This window comes from Zootoca vivipara, chromosome 6, assembly GCF_963506605.1.
Source record: "Zootoca vivipara chromosome 6, rZooViv1.1, whole genome shotgun sequence".
Taxonomy (NCBI): Eukaryota; Metazoa; Chordata; class Lepidosauria; order Squamata; family Lacertidae; genus Zootoca; species Zootoca vivipara.
Window position 1 is genome coordinate 96,741,898 of NC_083281.1, and position 17,800 is coordinate 96,759,697.

General features: G+C 47.6%; 1 protein-coding gene across 5 annotated transcripts in view; it reads left to right on the top strand.

Moving 5' to 3' along the window:
• Window positions 1–17,800, top strand: part of SEMA4C (semaphorin 4C) — a 61,879-nt gene that overhangs the window by 20,843 nt on the left and 23,236 nt on the right. For all 5 annotated transcript variants that reach the window (XM_060276438.1, XM_035117994.2, XM_060276437.1 and 2 more), the window contains exon 2: window positions 1,530–1,735. In XM_060276438.1, coding sequence (XP_060132421.1) covers window positions 1,618–1,735 — 118 coding nt within the window. In that variant the 5' untranslated portion in view covers window positions 1,530–1,617. The remainder of the gene's footprint in view (window positions 1–1,529; window positions 1,736–17,800) is intronic.

Sequence of the window (17,800 nt, forward strand, 5' to 3'; positions counted from 1 at the left end):
TACAATTACTTGGTTGGCTGGTTCTCAGCCTGGTCTCTCCATTCTCTCTTTCCTGTCGGGAAGGTGAGTGTTCACGTTTGTTTGTAATTCTCCCTCCTCCCCTCCTCTCCCTCTTCCACTGGGCTTTGCTGGATGCTCAGCTTCTGTCTGCACTTGTGTGCTTTAACCATTTTCAGGCTGTCACGGTTAACCAACCTGGGAAACATAATTCTGCAAAGGGGGAGGGGGATTCTTGATGTCCTTCAAAATCTTGTCTTTCCATAGTTCTAAAAATCTCAAGCCGCGTAAGATTTAGAGGATCTCAGGCTGCTGCCGTTGGGTTGGTCTAGCTATTGGCTATTCAGCAGCTGTATTCCAGATTTAGGGATAGGGTGGTGTGAGCGGGTTATTGAGTGGGATATGAACTGTGGGGTGTATGAAATGATTTAATATGATTTGTATGCAGAGATGATTTTGGGGTAATGCAGGAGGGGAATGGAATTGATTGGGAGCAAGACATCTTGGGGAATTAATTATGGGTAAATGAACTGAAGAGGAGCTGCTATTTCACACTCTGCCCCTAGTACAGTTTCCCCAAATTCTCCAGAAACACTCTGAGCACTTGGGAAAAGATCATGGGCTTGTGGTGTGTGTATATTCACCTCACTCTTGACTCTGCTAAATAGTTTTGTGGTGGGGGCTTGCCTGCTTCTAAAGACAATTTGAGTAGAGGACGTGGCTGTGTGGCTGTGTGTGTGTGTGTGTGTAAAAAGCAGGTGTTTGACAACCAGCCTGATAGCCTTCACGTGGGGATAATAGAAGTTGTGGTCCAAAACCGATCGCCCTAAGAAGCAAAACCTCTCCAACTCTGCAAAAGAATCAGTTGCCTAAACACCAAGAAACAGAGGAGAGCAAACTTTACTTGCACATTGACATTCACCAGCTGGAAGTGGTGACTTGAAGGAGCCTTCAGAGGTGAAATACCTCTCCCCCCCCCTTTAAAAAGAAGGTGTGCTCGTCTGCCTCCAGCCTAGGAAATGCATTCCTAACCTGCTCTTCCTCTCTCCAAATTCCCCAGCTTGAACTCTGCTCCAGTCCCAAGGCTGAGAGTCTTCACCTCAGATCAGAAACCATTATCAGCATCACAACCTTAATGGCCGCATTAGTGGTTACTTTTTTTAATGCTCTGGGGGGTATATTCTGCAATGACTCTCTTTCAGGTCAGTGTCCTGACAGGAAGTGGAATTTCAAAACTGGACGAGTGTATGAAGGGGTGGTGATGTATATGTGCCGGGGGGGGGCTTCTCCCATTTCCAGCCCCAGTTACTCACAGCCTGACTCATCCTTGCTGCCACATGCTCATTCCCTTCAAGCAGGAGCCGATCATCGCAGTACCTGAGTGGAAACTCTCTCAATGGCCCTTTTGTTCCCCTCTGCATCCTCTCTCCCTCCCCCTTCCTTTCCCACCATCCGATTCTGACACTCTTCATTCATAATTGAGGCCGCTGTAACCTTAGCCAGGCTAACCTCCTTCCTTCCATTGTTGTCAGGGCCCCTGACGGAGAGAGAGGAAGGCGTTGCAGCAAGAGCCTCCTCGTAAGGCAGCGGGAGAAGCAGGAGCCTTGCATCCTGGTCAGCATGGCCACCAGCCCAGCCCTGGGCATGTGCTTCCTGGCCTCTCTAGTTCTGAGTGTGGACGCCTCCTCCATTAGCAACTGGTGGAACCTGGTGCCCCGGAAAACAGTCCCCTACAAAGGTGAGTCCAGTGTGCCTTTTTTGTCCCAACCCGTATGCCAGGGTGAAAATGAAAGCTTGATAGATGTCCATTGTGTACTTGCATATCCACAACAGAGACCTAGATAGCATCTCCCTTAAGTGGGCAGTGAGGTTACAGGCTTTCCTCTCCCTTTCTGTTCTGTTTTAAATGCGTTTCGGTGGCTTTATAAAAATCACAAATGCATAGTTTTTATTTTTAAAAAAGCAGCCGCTGCCCCTGAAAGGCAGAGGGCCTTCTCGGTAGTGGCACCCGCCCTGTGGAATGCCCTCCCATCAGATGTCAAGGAAATAAACAACTCTCTGACTTTTAGAGGACATCTGAAGGCTTAGGGAAGTTTTCAATGTTTGATGTTTAATTGCTTTATTATTATTATTATTATTATTATTATTATTATTATTATTATTATTATTCTGTTGGGAGCCACCCAGAGTGGGTTGGGAAACTCAGCCAGGTGGATAGGGTATAAATAATAAATTATTATTATAATTATTATAAACCGTAATCTTTTAAAACTAGGTTGTAATGGTGACCAGACTGAACAGGTGACTGTAACAGATGCTAAAGCTACAATGCAAAAGTTTTTCTCTAAAGCACATTATAACTTTTCAGATCTATTACTCTGGCCTAGAGTCTCGCCCACTCTTTGGAAGACGCCAGATAAGACTTTTCCATGTCTGAAACGCTTTGTGAACTGGAAAGGCACCTCTTTCTGCATTAAAAGGGTGGGCTGGCAGTGTTAATGACATGTGGGAAAATAACTTGGAGGTTCCCTCCCTTCCCCTCCCCACTCTGTGGACCTTTGGGCTAAATGCCTTGGCTCTTCCTGGCCCTGAGGAGATGGAGACCAGTGCCTCTGACCCTGGGCCAACCCACCTGGCATCACCCAGGTATCTGGTCTGCTTGGATTCTTCTGTCCTTTTCTCCTCCGAGCTTTTCCTCCAGCAAGCTGCCTTGGAGGGGTTGAGGGCTAGCCAGGACTTTAAAGGCAAACAGGCAAAGCAAAGGAACCCAGAGACAGAAAGCGGCCAGGCAGCTCTTCATGGGGAGCTGGTTTTTATTTATTTAGGGCGCCATCCAGCTAACACATCTCACCAGTGCAAAGATTTCTGCTTGCCCAACGGGACTTCCCCACCCACCCCTGCACCCTCCCCAGATCTGCTCTGGAGGGTTGGGGGGACCCCAGAACGGGTTTAGGGGTCACATGGGGGAAAGGGGTGTGTGTGTTTCTGTTGTGCAAGTGGAAATCCTTGTGGTGACGGGGTGCTTAACTCCACACTTCTTTTGGAAGCAAACCGTCACTTCTGTGCTGCCCTTGTAACTAAGAAATATGGGCAGGTTTACAACTCATGCTTTGAAGAGTTTAAAAGAATAAAGCCAGTTAGGAACACAGAATACGACTTTGAAAAGCCAGTGTAAATATGGTGGCATGAAACCAGATTAAGACGTAAAGAGTTGTAGAAAAGCTCCAGGCAAATGTGGGCAGTGCTGTGGAAAGGGGCCTTGGAGGGCGAAAATGTCTTCACTTTGTGCCTAAAAATACCACATTTGATCCCCAGGTGAGCTGCTCTGGAGAGGGCTTTCCCTAAACGGGGTGCCAACACCAAGACTTCTCTGTCCCTGGCAGCTGCCCACCTTTTTCTGATGAAGACCTGAGGCTGCCCCCCAGCCCCCCCCTCCCGACTTCTTTTTAGGGTGAAGCCAAAGAAAGCAGGGCAGCGCCTCGGACTTAGGGTGATCTGGGCTCCAAGGCAGGCAGGGACTTGGCAGAAGTTCTCAAGGGTTGTTGGTTAAGGGACTTTAACTCTAAGTCTTTTGACCCTCGTGGTATTTTCTTCTAACTTCAGACTGTGGCTGGGTAAGGGGTTGCTTCATGAAGCTGCAGCCCAGATGGCAGAATCAGACCTGGGACCGAATTTGAGTCCTGGCTCTGCCTTTGTTTACTTCTTAAGGACCATTTCTATACCATTTGATACTGTATATAAAAAAATCTCTATGACAACTAAAAACACGGTAAAACTATTAGTACAAACTACTAAAACAATTCAAGTTACTACCAAGGCAGTTAAAGTGAAAAACAAATGAGATAAAGCAATGTAATATACTCATTAGGAAGTGTCAGTGGCTTTACAAAAGCAACACTTAATCTAGTTTTTACTAATAAAAAATTCCTTCAGTAGCACCTTAAAGACCAACTATTTTTTATTTTGGTATGAGCTTTCGTGTGCATGCACACTTCTTCAGATACAATTGAAACAGAACTGTTTTACTGTTTTGAAAACTTTATGGACCACCCTGCCAACAGTAATCTTTCACCACTAAGCTTCTAGTCCTTATGGCTGAGGTGGGAATACGTTTGAAAAAGTAACTGGAGCAGATGCTAAAGCTACAATGCAAAAGAGTCAAGTTTTGTTTTGGTCTTTCTTGAATCCAGTTTGGGACTTGAATGGGAACCGCATGGGGAGGATGAAAGCAAGGACTGTGGATCAGGGTGACCTGGCAGAGTCACCTGGCTGGTTGGTGTGGTTACCCAGCCTTTTCATTAGATAGAGCTGCTCCTGCCCCTCCCTTGCAGCACATGTGGGGAGGAGGAGATGCCTAGAGTTTCCACCCAGCCAGAATTGTACAGGCCTGACCAGAATTCTGTCCTTTGGGCCATTTGCCAGAACCAAGAGAAGGCAAAGCCTGGAGAGAAATGCCTGCCAAGCCAATGCTTGCTGTTGTTATTGTTCTAATCGTCACAGGGCATGCCCATGCGCCAAAGGGATGGGGGGGGGCTGTGCCCCAGAGCAAGAGGAACACGCAAGCAACTGCTGCATTTTGCAAGGTGTGCTTTGTAGTCTGTTTCAGAAGGCTGTGCTTATGTGCTGGCCCTCCCCACTCCTGAAGGCTCGAGGTTCCTGCATGATTGCCCTGTGGGATGCAGTACAAGTGCATCTCAAGTGGGGCTTCGCTTCCAAGGATTCTGCATATGCTCAAACCCTTGGAGCTGCTTCCACGTGAGCAGCCCACAGCTTCCCTCCACTCCCACACAAGCAAGGCAGAGAGTTTTTCCAGCACAAAAGAACTTTTAAGCCCTCTGCCTTGCTTGGAGAGTGCTGGCCCCAGAGGCCCTGAGATGCTCTCATGAGATTTCGTGGGGCTGTCTGACTTCCCATGAGAGCTGGTGGGAGCATCCCAGATCTTGCTTCCCAAGGAAATGCTCCGAAGCTCTCCGCCTTGCTTGCATTTAGCTTGTGGGATTTCAGCCAGTGGCCTTCAACCACATATAGTTGAAATCGTGCAAGTTAAATGTGTGTAAGATGCAATGGTACTCTATAAACATAATGAGTAAATAAATAAAATGTAATACAGGTGTTGGGTTGCATTGTAGCTGATGCATTGTAGTTTCCCTGTCAGATGTCTGTGTTCGACCCCCTGCCTGTGTATTTGTATGGACCTGCTGGTGCTTCTCTATTTACATGTCAATTTCCAGCATCTTCTGAAGGGGTGTGTGTGTGTTACATGTTCCAGCTGCCATGTGGGTACACCAGCTAGCCCAAAGTACACCTGGGCCTTCTTAGTGACAAACTAAGCGGCTCCAGGCATCTTGTGAAGATGTATCTTTTTGCCCAGGCTTTCCCTAACTCGTGAGATTGGACTCCAGGGCTGTGCAGCCCTTCCCCAACCATCAGGAACATGCCTTATGCAACTTCAAATGAGTGGTCCACCCAGCACAGACTGGCAGCAACTCCCCAGGGTTTCAGACCAGAGGATTGAACCTGGGGACCTTTTGCATGTGATGCAGGCGCTCTGAGTTACACCCCATCCTTCCTTTGGAAGGAAGAGAGGAGGCTCTCTGATTCCTGGCCATTTGGAAGTTCCTTTGTATTCAGCCACACAGGCAGGGCCTCCTTTGCATCTCTTGCACTATAACATGTTAAGTCACTTTAGGGCATGCCAGAGAGGCTCTTTGGCTGCTGGTTCTCTAATGGGGCTCAGAACTATTCTGCAAAGTTCCTTGCTGTTGGTGACTTCTGTTAGCACCAAATCCTCCAAGGCAGCCTTAGCAGCTCTCCAGAGGCTTGTAAATCAAATCAAAGACTACAACTCCCATCAGCCCCAGCTAGCACAGCCATATATGACACAGGGGCTGTTGGGGTTTTTAGTCCACAGCACCTGGAGATAACCAGGTTTCAGCAAGCAGAGGGCCAGGTCAGGCTGCGCTGGGACTCCAAAGCCACTTCTTTGTCCCTGGCTCAGAATGGAGACTTCTCCAAGAAGCCCATCCCTTGATCTAACTGTTGACAAGGAGGAAACCTTCAAAACCACAAGGAGTGCTGTGATCTGGTGGAACTTGGCATGTGGGTTTGGCTGAGCTGTTAATTAAGCTGGGGAGTTGGGGCAAGCAAACACTGTTAATTAAATGCAAAAGAGGAAGACGGGAGGCCAGCAAGAGGCAGCAGCAGCTTGAATTGGAAATCCAGTTGGATGCTCATTTTTAAGAAGAACCCAGACTTGGAGAAGTCAGCTGATTTTGCCACTGGTGCCACTCCAGAGAGGGTCAGACGGAAATGCTCGTGGCTGAGGCCCCTATGAGCACAACTGACTCCTGTAGCTTCAGCAAGGTTGCAGCCTCATGGGCCTTCAGGCCATCATGCCTGGCTCTGTGGTTTTTTGGTGGGGTTTTTTCCCCAGTGCTGTCATTCATTCAGATTGTGTGACCTGCACTGATCCTGCTTGATGGATCGGCAGAGTCTGTTTGGCTGGCAGGTGGAAGCTGGCAATGGCTGTCAGAAAGTGCCCTGTCAATCAGTGTTTGCACTACGGCTGGAAGGGTACACCCCATTTAAGATGATATTTGGTGCCATGCCTTGTTTGCAAACCAAACTTTATGCTCTTCAAAGTTCACTTTTCGGGGGTTTAACTTGGGGTGGAGGAACTTTTTTTGAGCCTGAAGTCCAGATTCCTTTGTGGGCAACCTTCCAAGGACCACTTGGCAATGGCAGAGAGAGTCAGAGGCAAAAGGGGGTGAATGAGACTCTGGCTTTGTGTACTGGGGTTTTTGTGTCAGCCAGGCTGAAGCCAGAGGTTTGTATCCACAGACACATCCCTCCATTCGGGCAAGCAAGAGGCGTTATCAAAGTGCCTAATGTAACTCCTTTGATGTCCCTGCCTCCAGATGAAATGAAACCCAACGTGCACAACTGCATTGGCTCACATCCACCCCTTGTTCCCCTGGCTGCTCTCTTTCTGTTGCTCTGCCCCACTTGGTGGAATTTAGACTGCAATATCTTGCTCAGGAGCCTCTCTTTTGTTTTTGCTTCTCTTACTCTGTAAAGCATTGTCAGTATAGATGTTGAGGCATCGTCATCATCATCAATAACAGTAATAAATAATGAACAAGAGCCATAATACTAACCTATTAAAGAAACTCCTTTGGGCCTTCCTCCTACCATCTTTTCCGAAGATGATTTTCTCTTCAAACAGCATGTGCCTCCCAGATCAGTTTTTAGACCATTTTGTTTTCCTTACTGGGGGTGGGGTGGAATGTGCAGTGCTCTAAAATTCACTGCTGACCCCAAGTTAAGGGGCCCTGGCAGAGATGAGGATTGGAAGACAACCAAAGGGTGATACTGAGTGACCTCATAGGATGGAGCAACGGAAGCTGGGAGGAAATTAATAGGGCCTTGTGTAAGGCGATGCACTCGTGGGCTGGTGGTGAGCTCTTGATCTGCTGCGGACTCCTCATCCAGAAATGACAGCGTAGGGAGAAGGATTTGGCAGGGGAACAGTGGTGGAGGGGGGGGCACTAAATCGCTTGATGACTCTCCTCTGTAGTGCTGGCAAATACAATTCTTGGGTGTTAGGAGGGGCCAGTTCTGGAAGGTATAGCGATAATAAATAGCAGGAACAGGACTGGGCTGTGATGGTTCATCTGCCTGAGCACTTGACCGTGTGCTTGGACAAGAACTTTTCTGACAGTGCTGAGGATGCTAAGTGTCTAGCCTCAGGCCATCTGTATGTTCCTTTCCCAGCAGGGTTTTGTGGGGAACCTTTTCCATTGTGCACGGTTTCGTTGGTGCCTCTAAAATATTTCCTCCCCCAGCCAATGACTATAAAGCTTCATATGCCTTGTTGAGTTGGACCAGGATTAACTGTTATTGAGAACTGAGCGCAGGGCACACCCTGGGGTAGTTCTGTTTCCTCTCTCCTCTCTTTTGCTATAATACAGGTGAAACGTGAAAAATTAGAATATCGTCGAAAAGTTCATTTATTTCAGTAATTAAACTTAAAGGTGAAACCAATATAGGAGATAGACTCATGACATGCAAAGCGAGATATGTCAAGCCTTTATTTGTTGTAATTGTGATGATTATGGTGAACAGCTGAAGAAAACCCCAAATTCACAATCTCAGAAAATTAGAATAGAGTTTAGCTACTCAATCCATAACTCCTGCAAAGGGTTCCTGAGCCTTTAAATGGTCCCTCAGTCTGCTTCAGTAGGAATCACAGTCATGGGAAAGGCCGCTGAGCTGACAGTTGTGCAGAAAGCCATCATTGAGACCCTCCATAAGGAGGGAAGGCCTTAAAAGGTAATTGTAAAAGAAGTTGGATGTTCCCAAAGCGCATTAATGGAAAGCTGTGTGGAAGGGGAAAGTGTGGAGGAAAAAGGTGCACAAGCAGCAGGGATGACCGCAGCCTGCAGAGGATTGTCAGGAAAAGACCATTCAAACATGTTGGGGACTTTCACAAGGAGTGGACTGAGGCTGGAGTTAGAATCATAGAATCATAGAATCATAGAGTTGGAAGAGACCACGAGGGCCATCCAGGCCAACCCCCTGCCAAGCAGGAACACCATCAAAGCATTCTTGACATATGGCTGTCAAGCCTCTGCTTAAAGTCCTCCAAAGAAGGAGACTCCACCACGCTCCTTGGTAGCAAATTCCACTGCTGAACAGCTCTTACTGTCAGGAAGTTCTTCCTAATGTTTAGGTGGAATCTTCTTTCTTGAAGTTTTAATCCATTGCTCCGTGTCCACTTCTCTGGAGCAACAGAAAACAACCCTTCTCCCTCCTCTATATGACATCCTTTTATATATTTGAACATAGCTATCATATCACCCCTTAACCTTCTCTTCTCCAGGCTAAACATACCCAGCTCCCTAAGCCGTTCCTCATAAGGCATCGTTTCCAGGCCTTTGACCATTTTGGTTGCCCTCTTCTGGACACGTTCCAGCTTGTCAGTATCCTTCTTGAACTGTGGTGCCCAGAACTGGACACAGTACTCCAGGTGAGGTCTGACCAGAGCAGAATACAGTGGTACTATTACTTCCCTAGATCTAGATGCTATACTCCTATTGATGCAGCCCAGAATTGCATTGGCTTTTTTAGCTGCTGCATCACACTGCTGACTCATGTCAAGTCTGTGGTCTACCAAGACTCCTAGGTCCTTTTCACATGTACTGCTCTCAAGCCAGGTGTCACCCATCCTGTATTTGTGCTTTTCATTTTTTTTTGCCCAAGTGTAGTACCTTACATTTCTCCTTGTTAAAATTCATCTTGTTTGCTTTGGCCCAGTTGTCTAAGTTAGTGCATCAAGAGCCACCACACACAGACGGATCCTGGAGATGGGCTTTAAATGTCGTATTACTCTTGTCAAGCTGTTCCTGAACAAGAAACAACGTCAGAAGCGTCTTACCTAGGCTAAAGAAAAAAAGAACTGGTCTGTTGCTCAGTGGTCCCAAGTCCTCTTTTCTGATGAGAGCAACTTTTGCATCTCATTTGGAAACCAAGGACCCAGAGTCTGGAGGAGGAATGGAGAGGCACACAATGCCAGATGCTTGAAGTCCAGTGTGAAGTTCCCACAGTCTGTGTTGATTTGGGGAGCCATGTCATCTTCTGGTGTTGGTCCACTGTGCTTCATTAAGTCCAGGGTCAACGCAGCCGTCTACCAGGAGATTTTTGGAGCACTTCATGCTTCCTTCCGAGCTTTATGGGGATGCTGACTTCATTTTCCAGCAGGACTTGGCACCTGCCCACACTGCCAAAAGTACCAAAACCTGGTTCAGTGCCCATGGGATTACTGTGCTTGATCTATGGGGCATTGCCAAGAGAAAGATGGGAGACATGAGACTGAGCTATGCAGAAGAGCTGAAGGCCGCTATTGAAGCATCCTGGTCTTCCATAACACCTCAGCAGTGCCACAGGCTGATAGCATCCATGCCATTCCGCACTGAGGGGCATGCCATGCAAAAGGGGCCCAAACCAAGTACTGAGTACATATGCATAATTCTACTTTTCAGAGGTCCAATATTGTTCTATTTGCACTCCTTGTTTTATTGATTCAATTAAAATTCTAATTTTCTGAGATTGTGAATTTGGGGTTTTCTTCAGCTGTATGCCATAATCGTCACAATTACAACAAATAAAGGCTTGACATATCTCGCTTTGCATGTCATGAGTCGCTATATTGGTTTCACCTTTTAAGTTGAATTACTGAAATGAATGAACTTTTCGACAATATTCTGATTTTTCAAGTTTCACCTGTATGTCAAGGGCTCCAGAGGTGACTGTGGGCCAGACCAACGCAAGGGCATAAGCCCTTCCTCCTCTATTCATGCTCATTTAGTGCCACGCCCCTGCCCTATCTTCAGCCATTGCTCTACTTCAAAGAAACGGTTACACAATAATATCTGTGTCACTGAGTAGTATATACAGAGCTCCTTTATCTCACAAACACCCCAACTGCACACTGCTGAACGTTAGAAGATTCAGGTCCGACATAAGAAAAATACTTCTTGACATAGCACATACTGTGTTTCTCCAAAAATAAGACACCGTCTTATATTTATTTTTCTTCAAAAAAACAACAACTATGGCTTATTTTCAGGGGATGTCTTTTTTTTATTAAGTATGGTACAGTTTAACCTACAAGGTTAAACTGCCTATCACTATGTCTTATTTTCGGGGTATGGCTTATATTCCTTGAATGCTTAAAAATCCTGCTATGGCTTATTTTATGACTACGTCTTATTTTCGGAGAAACAGCGTAGTTAAACTATGGGATTCACTCTCAGAAGTAGCAGCACTGGCCAACTCCTTGGATGGCTTTAAGAGAGGATTAGACCCATTAATGGAGGAAAGGATGCCTGTGGCTACCAGCCATGATGACTGTGCCCTATGAGAGGCAGTGTACCTCAAAATGCCAGAGGGCTGTGACACTCAAGTCCTGCCTGTGGCTCCCCACGGGGGCGCCTGCTTGGCCACAGTGAGACCAGGATGCTGACCCGATCGGCACAGCCTCTTCTAATGTTCTTAACTGCAGCCTGTCCCATGTACTTCTCACATCACAGTAAAATTAGGAAAGGAAGACCCATTTGGGAAGGTTAATAAAAAAAAAACAGAGGAAGAGCCTTTGAAGAGCAGTCCTTGGGTCACATACAATAGCTTGCTTGATTTGATCCAGGAACCAAGATATATGGGTTTAAAAAATGGAACACACTTTTAGAGCAATATATTCTATATCAAGAACATACAGAAGATAGATCTGGATCCAGATCTCTGGGTGGCTTGCGGTAGGTTGGCAAGATTTCTAAGCAGCAACAAAGTGGCCCCTCTCCCAAATTATATTGTTTAAATGATGAGAGCTGGGGGGGGGGCAGTGACATGGGGTAGATTTTTTTGTGGAAGGACTCTGAACATCCAGTTCTGATGCTAAAAATCAAGTCCCTGGAAGAATTATTTCATTCTGTGTGCATGTCTTTTGCACCAGACTCCAGTTAGTGGGATTTGGGGTTTCTAGGAAAAATGAAGTAGGCAGATCCTGCACGTCATCAAGCCTGTCCATCCCAGTTGTTGATATGAAACATTAATGGCCATGTGGACAAGACCATTGCTGGGATCTTAGCCTTCAAGAAAAGTTGTGGCGCCTTGATATTTAACACCTGGGAAGGTCAAGCCTGAGAAGCTACGCTTATAAACACACATGGTGGTCTTGTCTTAGTTAACTGCAGTTTTGCGCTCTAGTCCATCAGGAAATGGAAGAAATAACAGCCTTTTTGTTAAAACGTTAAGCAATGTTGATCGTGATGTTGCTGCTGCTCACTTTCATAAAAATAATAATCCAAACTATGTTGCCTGCTGCAGAGATGCTTATTGTGCAACGTCAGAAGTCTCTTCCACCCATTGAGACAGATTGGATTAATAAACAACGGGATGTTTTGATAATGGCTAGGTTGATGCAACAGATCTGAACTAAATATGGAAGCCCGGGGGTGGGAGCTTTATGGCAGATTTGGGCCCCATGATCAGGTTCTTGAAGAACGAGTGAACACTTGCAGACTTAATTGCAAGATGACCTGGTCTCCCATCCAGAAGAAAAATGAGTTGGTTGTATCCTAAGGGGCTGCCTTTTCTATACCTCCCAGTGCTGTTGAGTCCCCTCCAGCCCCTCAGGATTCCCCAACTCATTTTTCTTCTGGATGGGTAGACCAGGTCTACAGTATTTCATTTCAGAAGTGGAAGATGCTTTTTATAGTAATAATAATAATAATAATAATAATAATTAATATCCTTTCCTTAACAAAAAAACCACCTAGCACAGGCATGTCCAAAGTCCGTTTTGGTCGATTTAATCCGGCCCCTGTGGCAGTTTATTTCCTGTGGCAACCCCCCCCCCCAAAAAAGCTCTATAGCTTCAATCCTAAAAAAAAACTCAACAACTTTACAGCTTTGGAACAACAACCCCCCCCCCCCAAAAAAAGGTCAACAACTTTTGGGTGAAATCCTTAAAATGCTCAACAACTCCAATCCTAACTTCTTAACGTGGTGTCTACACCGTCCCATTCACATATGCAGGTCATCAAGTGGTGAATGTGCATGTGTGAACCAGGTTTGAGGCAGGTCTTAATTGCATGCTCAAGTGGCTAATGGATCTCTACAACTGAAGGCTGGAAATAATTCCCCCTCTCCTCTTGTCAGATGGATGTGTGATATCTATACTGTACCCTTAAACACTTTTTGCTCTCTCCTTGTAGAGTTGATCCGAGTAGCTGAGAGTTCCAATGGGAAAGATGCTGGTTCACCATAACCCATGAACTCAAGGCCTTAAGCAAATTCACATCTTAAATCTTCAGTCTTTCCCCTCCCATCTGCAGTAGAACAGTATGAGTATACAAAGACTGGTTTTATTTCCATTTTAATAAACAATCAAAAGCACTAAAAGTTTCTTTTTTCTTTTTTAAAGAATCCCACTGCAGAGTCTGAGAGATGAGGCTCCATGCCATAGGCTACTTCACGGTTCCCCAACCTATTGGGAACTTCCAAGCAAAATACCTATAATGACCCCCCCCCCCAAAAAAAACACACACAAGTAAAACACAGAGAAATAAAGCAAGCATCAACTGCCCCCAAAAGACAGAGGCTGCAAGCACCAAACAAGCAAAAATGAAAAGAAACTTCTAAATGTTGTAAATTAAAAATTGAGAAGAGTTGGGGCAGGGGGTCCGGGCCAGTCTCTAGGTGGGGGAGACTGAAGGTGCCATGGTGTGGGGGCTCTGTTCTCAGAGTGTTTGTGCCCCCACCACACTTCCTTTTTCTTTCCTTTTTATGAGGCCACAGCCTTGTCATGAATAAAAGAACCTGGCTTCAATCCAGGACACTTCAACCCCAAAAGTTGCAAGCAAGCTTCTAGATCTCATGGTTTCTAAGAGAGGAAGGGTCTGGGACTCTTGCCTTTTCTATACCTCCCAGTGCTGTTGAGAACATGAGAAGAGGTGGCAGCTCAGACCAAAGGTCCATCTAGTCCTTTTCCCACCATGGCCAACCAGATGCCCCAATGGGGAGCCCTCAATCAAGACCAAGTGCTGCCCAAGCGCCTATGCCCTGCCTGCTGTCTCGGCCTCACAGGTTGGGGCAGAGAGCTTAAATGGCATGAGTAGTGTGAAGGTTTGGAACAATCAGATCCGTTCTGCCAGACAGCGTTCGCCTCCTGTCAAATCTTGCTTTTTATTAGATGCAATGACTGGAGAGCACTCTCCTCTTCTAGATGAACCTGCAGAACACGGTTTTCCTGAGATTTGCCAGCTTGTCGGGCAACACGCCAGCATCTCTGCCTCTCTTTCTTTGGCACCTTTGGGCTGGAGGTTTGCCCTAGGATTGGCTCTAATGCAGGGAGCTGTGGGCATCTGGAGAGTGTGTGGTCTCACCTGCCCTGCTGGGCTCTCCTGAGACAATTGCCAGCGGTTGCTGCAAACACCTGATAATGATCTCATGCTCTGTTTGCAGCAGCTCAGGCAGGAGTCCTCGGGGACCTCTTCTTCCTGCTAGTAATGCTGTATTCCCTTATGTCATCCTTTGCTATAGGGATGCTTGGGCCCAGCACCTGGCAATAGTCTCTTTATCCCCTTATGGCAACCCAGTCTATTTTAGGTCCAAACGTAAGAGGTAGCCTGTGAGGTTTTTGTTTTATATGGTGAATGACTTACTCTGTGACTGCAGCCATGCTGTGGACTGCTGCATTTCTCTCCTCTCCAAAGAATCTGGTCTATTTTGGAGAATCCCAGGTTTCGTTTGCATTAAGGAACAAGTTTCTAGTCCACGTGAACCTCACAGCCGGCTCTCGCCTGAGTCTCCACATATTCCTTGAGTCACGCATTCCTTTCCACTGCTTTTCCACTGTTTGGCATTGGGACAGCAGCCATGGGTGGAGAGACTGCACCGAGTGTTACTGTATTTAGGAGTCCTCCGGTTCCCCTCACAGTGCTACATCTCCCAGAGCAGTTTTAACAGTCAATCCCTCTTCCCAAGGAACCCCCTGGAATTGTAACCTGTGAGAGGAATAGAAGTCTCAGTACCCTAAACAAACTACAGTTCCCAGGATTCTTTGAGGGAGGCCAGGACAGTTTGAAGTGATATCGTAGTGCTTGAACTGTATGGTGCAGACAGGGCCTGGGCAACTCAGGCAGTTGCTGCCTCGCATTGCCTCTTCACTAACCAGCAGTAGCTCTTTGGGGTGACGAGCCAGTCCAGACTTTGGGCTGCACAGGGTTCTGTCAAGGCAGGGACAACACAGGTGTGGCAGCCCCAGGCTCCCTCGCTGCTCTGGTTTAGAGGATGGGAGTCTCCCCAAACACAGAGGGAGAGGTTAGAGCCATTTATAATGGGAGTAGGCGGGGTGAAAGCGTACAAGGAGGGACCAGGGACCTCCCACCCATCTCGTGCACAGATGACACACGTGGAGCTGGGCACCCAGCCGGGCTCCAAAGAGAGAGAGGCACGCTGCTCTAATCCCTTTCCCTCCAGTGGTGCATGTCAGCACATTCTGCTGATTCATGACAAAGCCACTGATTACAGGGCCGGGCTCCGTAATTGCCTGGCTGGGGTGCTTGGCTGAATGAGACCAATCCTGCCAGCTCCGCTGCAGAGGCCTTGCTCGGTGCTTGAAATGCCCGAGTTGGCAGGACAGCTTGGCTGAGTTTATGCCATGTGGGTCACTGGGTGGTGGTTGCTTTTTTCCTTGCTGAATTTCCATGTGAGTAATCTGTTGGGGGCTGCATGCCAGCAGTTGGTGCGGCCAGCCCCTCCCCCCCTCCCTGCCACCCCTTTCTCTCATTCTGGCACCAATACCTCTTTCTCTCTTCCTTCCTCTGTGTGCCACCCCATTCTCCCTTCCTCCCTCCCTCTGATTTTGCCAGCCATCTTCTGCCCCCTTGCTCTCCTCCTGCCCACCTAGCAGGCTGCCTGAGGAGGGATGGCTCGCTTTTGCCAGAGGTCTGAAATGATCGCTCACACTGGGCTTTTGGAATCACTCCTCTGGTTGCAAGTGGCCCCTTCCTCTCTCTCTTGGGAAGCCTGCAGTTGTTGGGCCTGATTCTTAGCAACAGCCCCTGAGACTGCCTCACAGGACTATTCCTCCTAGCAGAGCGGAAACTGTGGAATGTGCTTGTAGGCCAGCAGCCTTTACATTGCCTTCTGGGGAGTCTTGGGGATCCCCAGTAGCTTATTGGGGGGTTCCAGATGGCAATGGCAGATGAAATCTTCCTCACGAGACAGCTTGTCCTCTGTTGTCGGCATTCCCCTGGAATGCACAGGCATGGAGGAGCCCTGGGGGTGTGTGAGGGTGTATACATTTCACAGTGGTACAGCCCAGTAGCCTTTGACCAGCACACCTTGCGGTGTGTCCTAGACTAGAGCATGTGCCAGAGTCATAGAATTGTAGTATCTTTGAGCTGGAAGGGACCCAAGAGTCATCTAGTCCAACTCCCTACAATGACCTCCCAGGTTCCAGCATCTTGCTCAGTCAGGCCAAAGGTCCATCTGGCCTTCCAACAATGGCCAACTGATACTTCCAGGAAGCTTCCAAGCAGAACATGCATATAGGCAACTGCTATCCTCTGTGATTTGGAGGATTCAGTGCAGTTATCAGTCATTGGCAGAAAAAAGGAACACTTAGCAGACAGTTTGTGCGATGCAAGAAGAACATTTTTCTCTTGAACATGTGCAGACTGTTCTGCAGTGTTATCTGAGCAATCTAGGGAGGAACCACTTGGAAGCAGATATTTTTAGGTAATGTAAGAATCGGTCTAAGTAGCTTTAGGCAATTCCAACTCCCCTTCAGCCCCTCAGCTTGCCAATGAGGCTATTGTCCTACTTTACAAAAATGTTGTACAGGTTGCAGCAGAGGTGCCTAATTCCATGCTGAGGGAGAGGAGAAGGGAAAGTGAACAGTGGAAAGCCAAAGTGGATGGATTTGTTGGGGGGGAGAGCCCTATGCAAGTGATCATTTCAGTCTTTGGGTAAAAGTGATCTGGAGGTGGGGGAAAGAAGAGGTTGTCTGGGAGAAAGGATAGCAGAAAGCGAACGAGAGAAAGGGGGTGTGAGAGGGAGAGATGGAGGGGATGGGAAAAGAGAAAGAATCAGGAGAGGAGGATGTTAGAACAAGAGAGAGGATGTGTCAGAAGGAGAAAGCCAGAGAAGACTCCCCCTGGCTTGCTTCGACTCTTGCTGGCTTGCAGGTCCTCCATGGGCAACAGGCTCCTGGCCCCTGCATTAGAACAAGCCGAAGAATGCGGAGGGCTTTAAACACCTCGCATGTGAGACCTGCACACTCAGTATTGGGCATCAGCTGTGAAAGCAACACCGAAGGAAGGCACAGAGCATTACTGTTCTGCAGCACTTGAAAAATGACAAATGGTACAAAATCCTGTGTGGTCCCAGCACGCTATTCAAGCCATCTGCTCCTACAGGTATTTGGACTTGGTCGGTCCCGTCTCCCCCTCCCCCCCCCCAGCACCTGCCGGCCTTCCATTCCCTGGCTAGACACACTGAGGATCTGTCAGTGTATATTTTGACAGCACCTGTCTATCTTGTTTGGATATTTTCCTGAAGTCTTCTTGTAATTGAATCTGAGCGGAGCAGGAGCTGGAGCCAAGGCCCAGGCAAGCAAATTCAGGCCTGCCTTTTCTGGCCCTTGCACTGAATAAATTTGGTATGTTGATGACCCAGTTCTGGGCCGATGGATGGCCAGAGGCTGCCAAGGGCACCAGCCCTGGCAGAAACAGAGAAGAGGTGGCAATGAGCCACACACATTCTCCCCGCCTTGTCTTCCCTATTAGTTTTGAGAGTAATATTTTTTGTTTCTAAAATGGGAAACATCCAGGAACGTAGCACTCCTTGTGGGGAGACTTGTCCATTATCTTGTACGGTCGGTCTATAGTCAGTGGTAAGGCAAGGGCATTCTGCATATGCTCAGATATGCTTCCTCTTCCAGGGAAGGGGAACTTCTTTCAGCCCAATCAAGGGCTGCATGCCTTTCTGGGCAGCTTTTCAGGGGCCACATGGCAGTGGTGGGTGGGGCCAGAGGCAAAAGTGGGTGGAGTAGGCTGGTTTCTACCTGCACGCACATGGCCCTCTAGCATCCACCCAGAGAAGCAGTATCAAGAGGGCTAAGGCACTTTCCAGTCAGGCAAAAATGTGAGGACGAGGTGAAGGGCCAGCGGGGGCTGTGCACAGTTCCAAGGACTGCACAGAGCGGCATGGAGGGTGGTATAAGTGTATTTACCAGTCA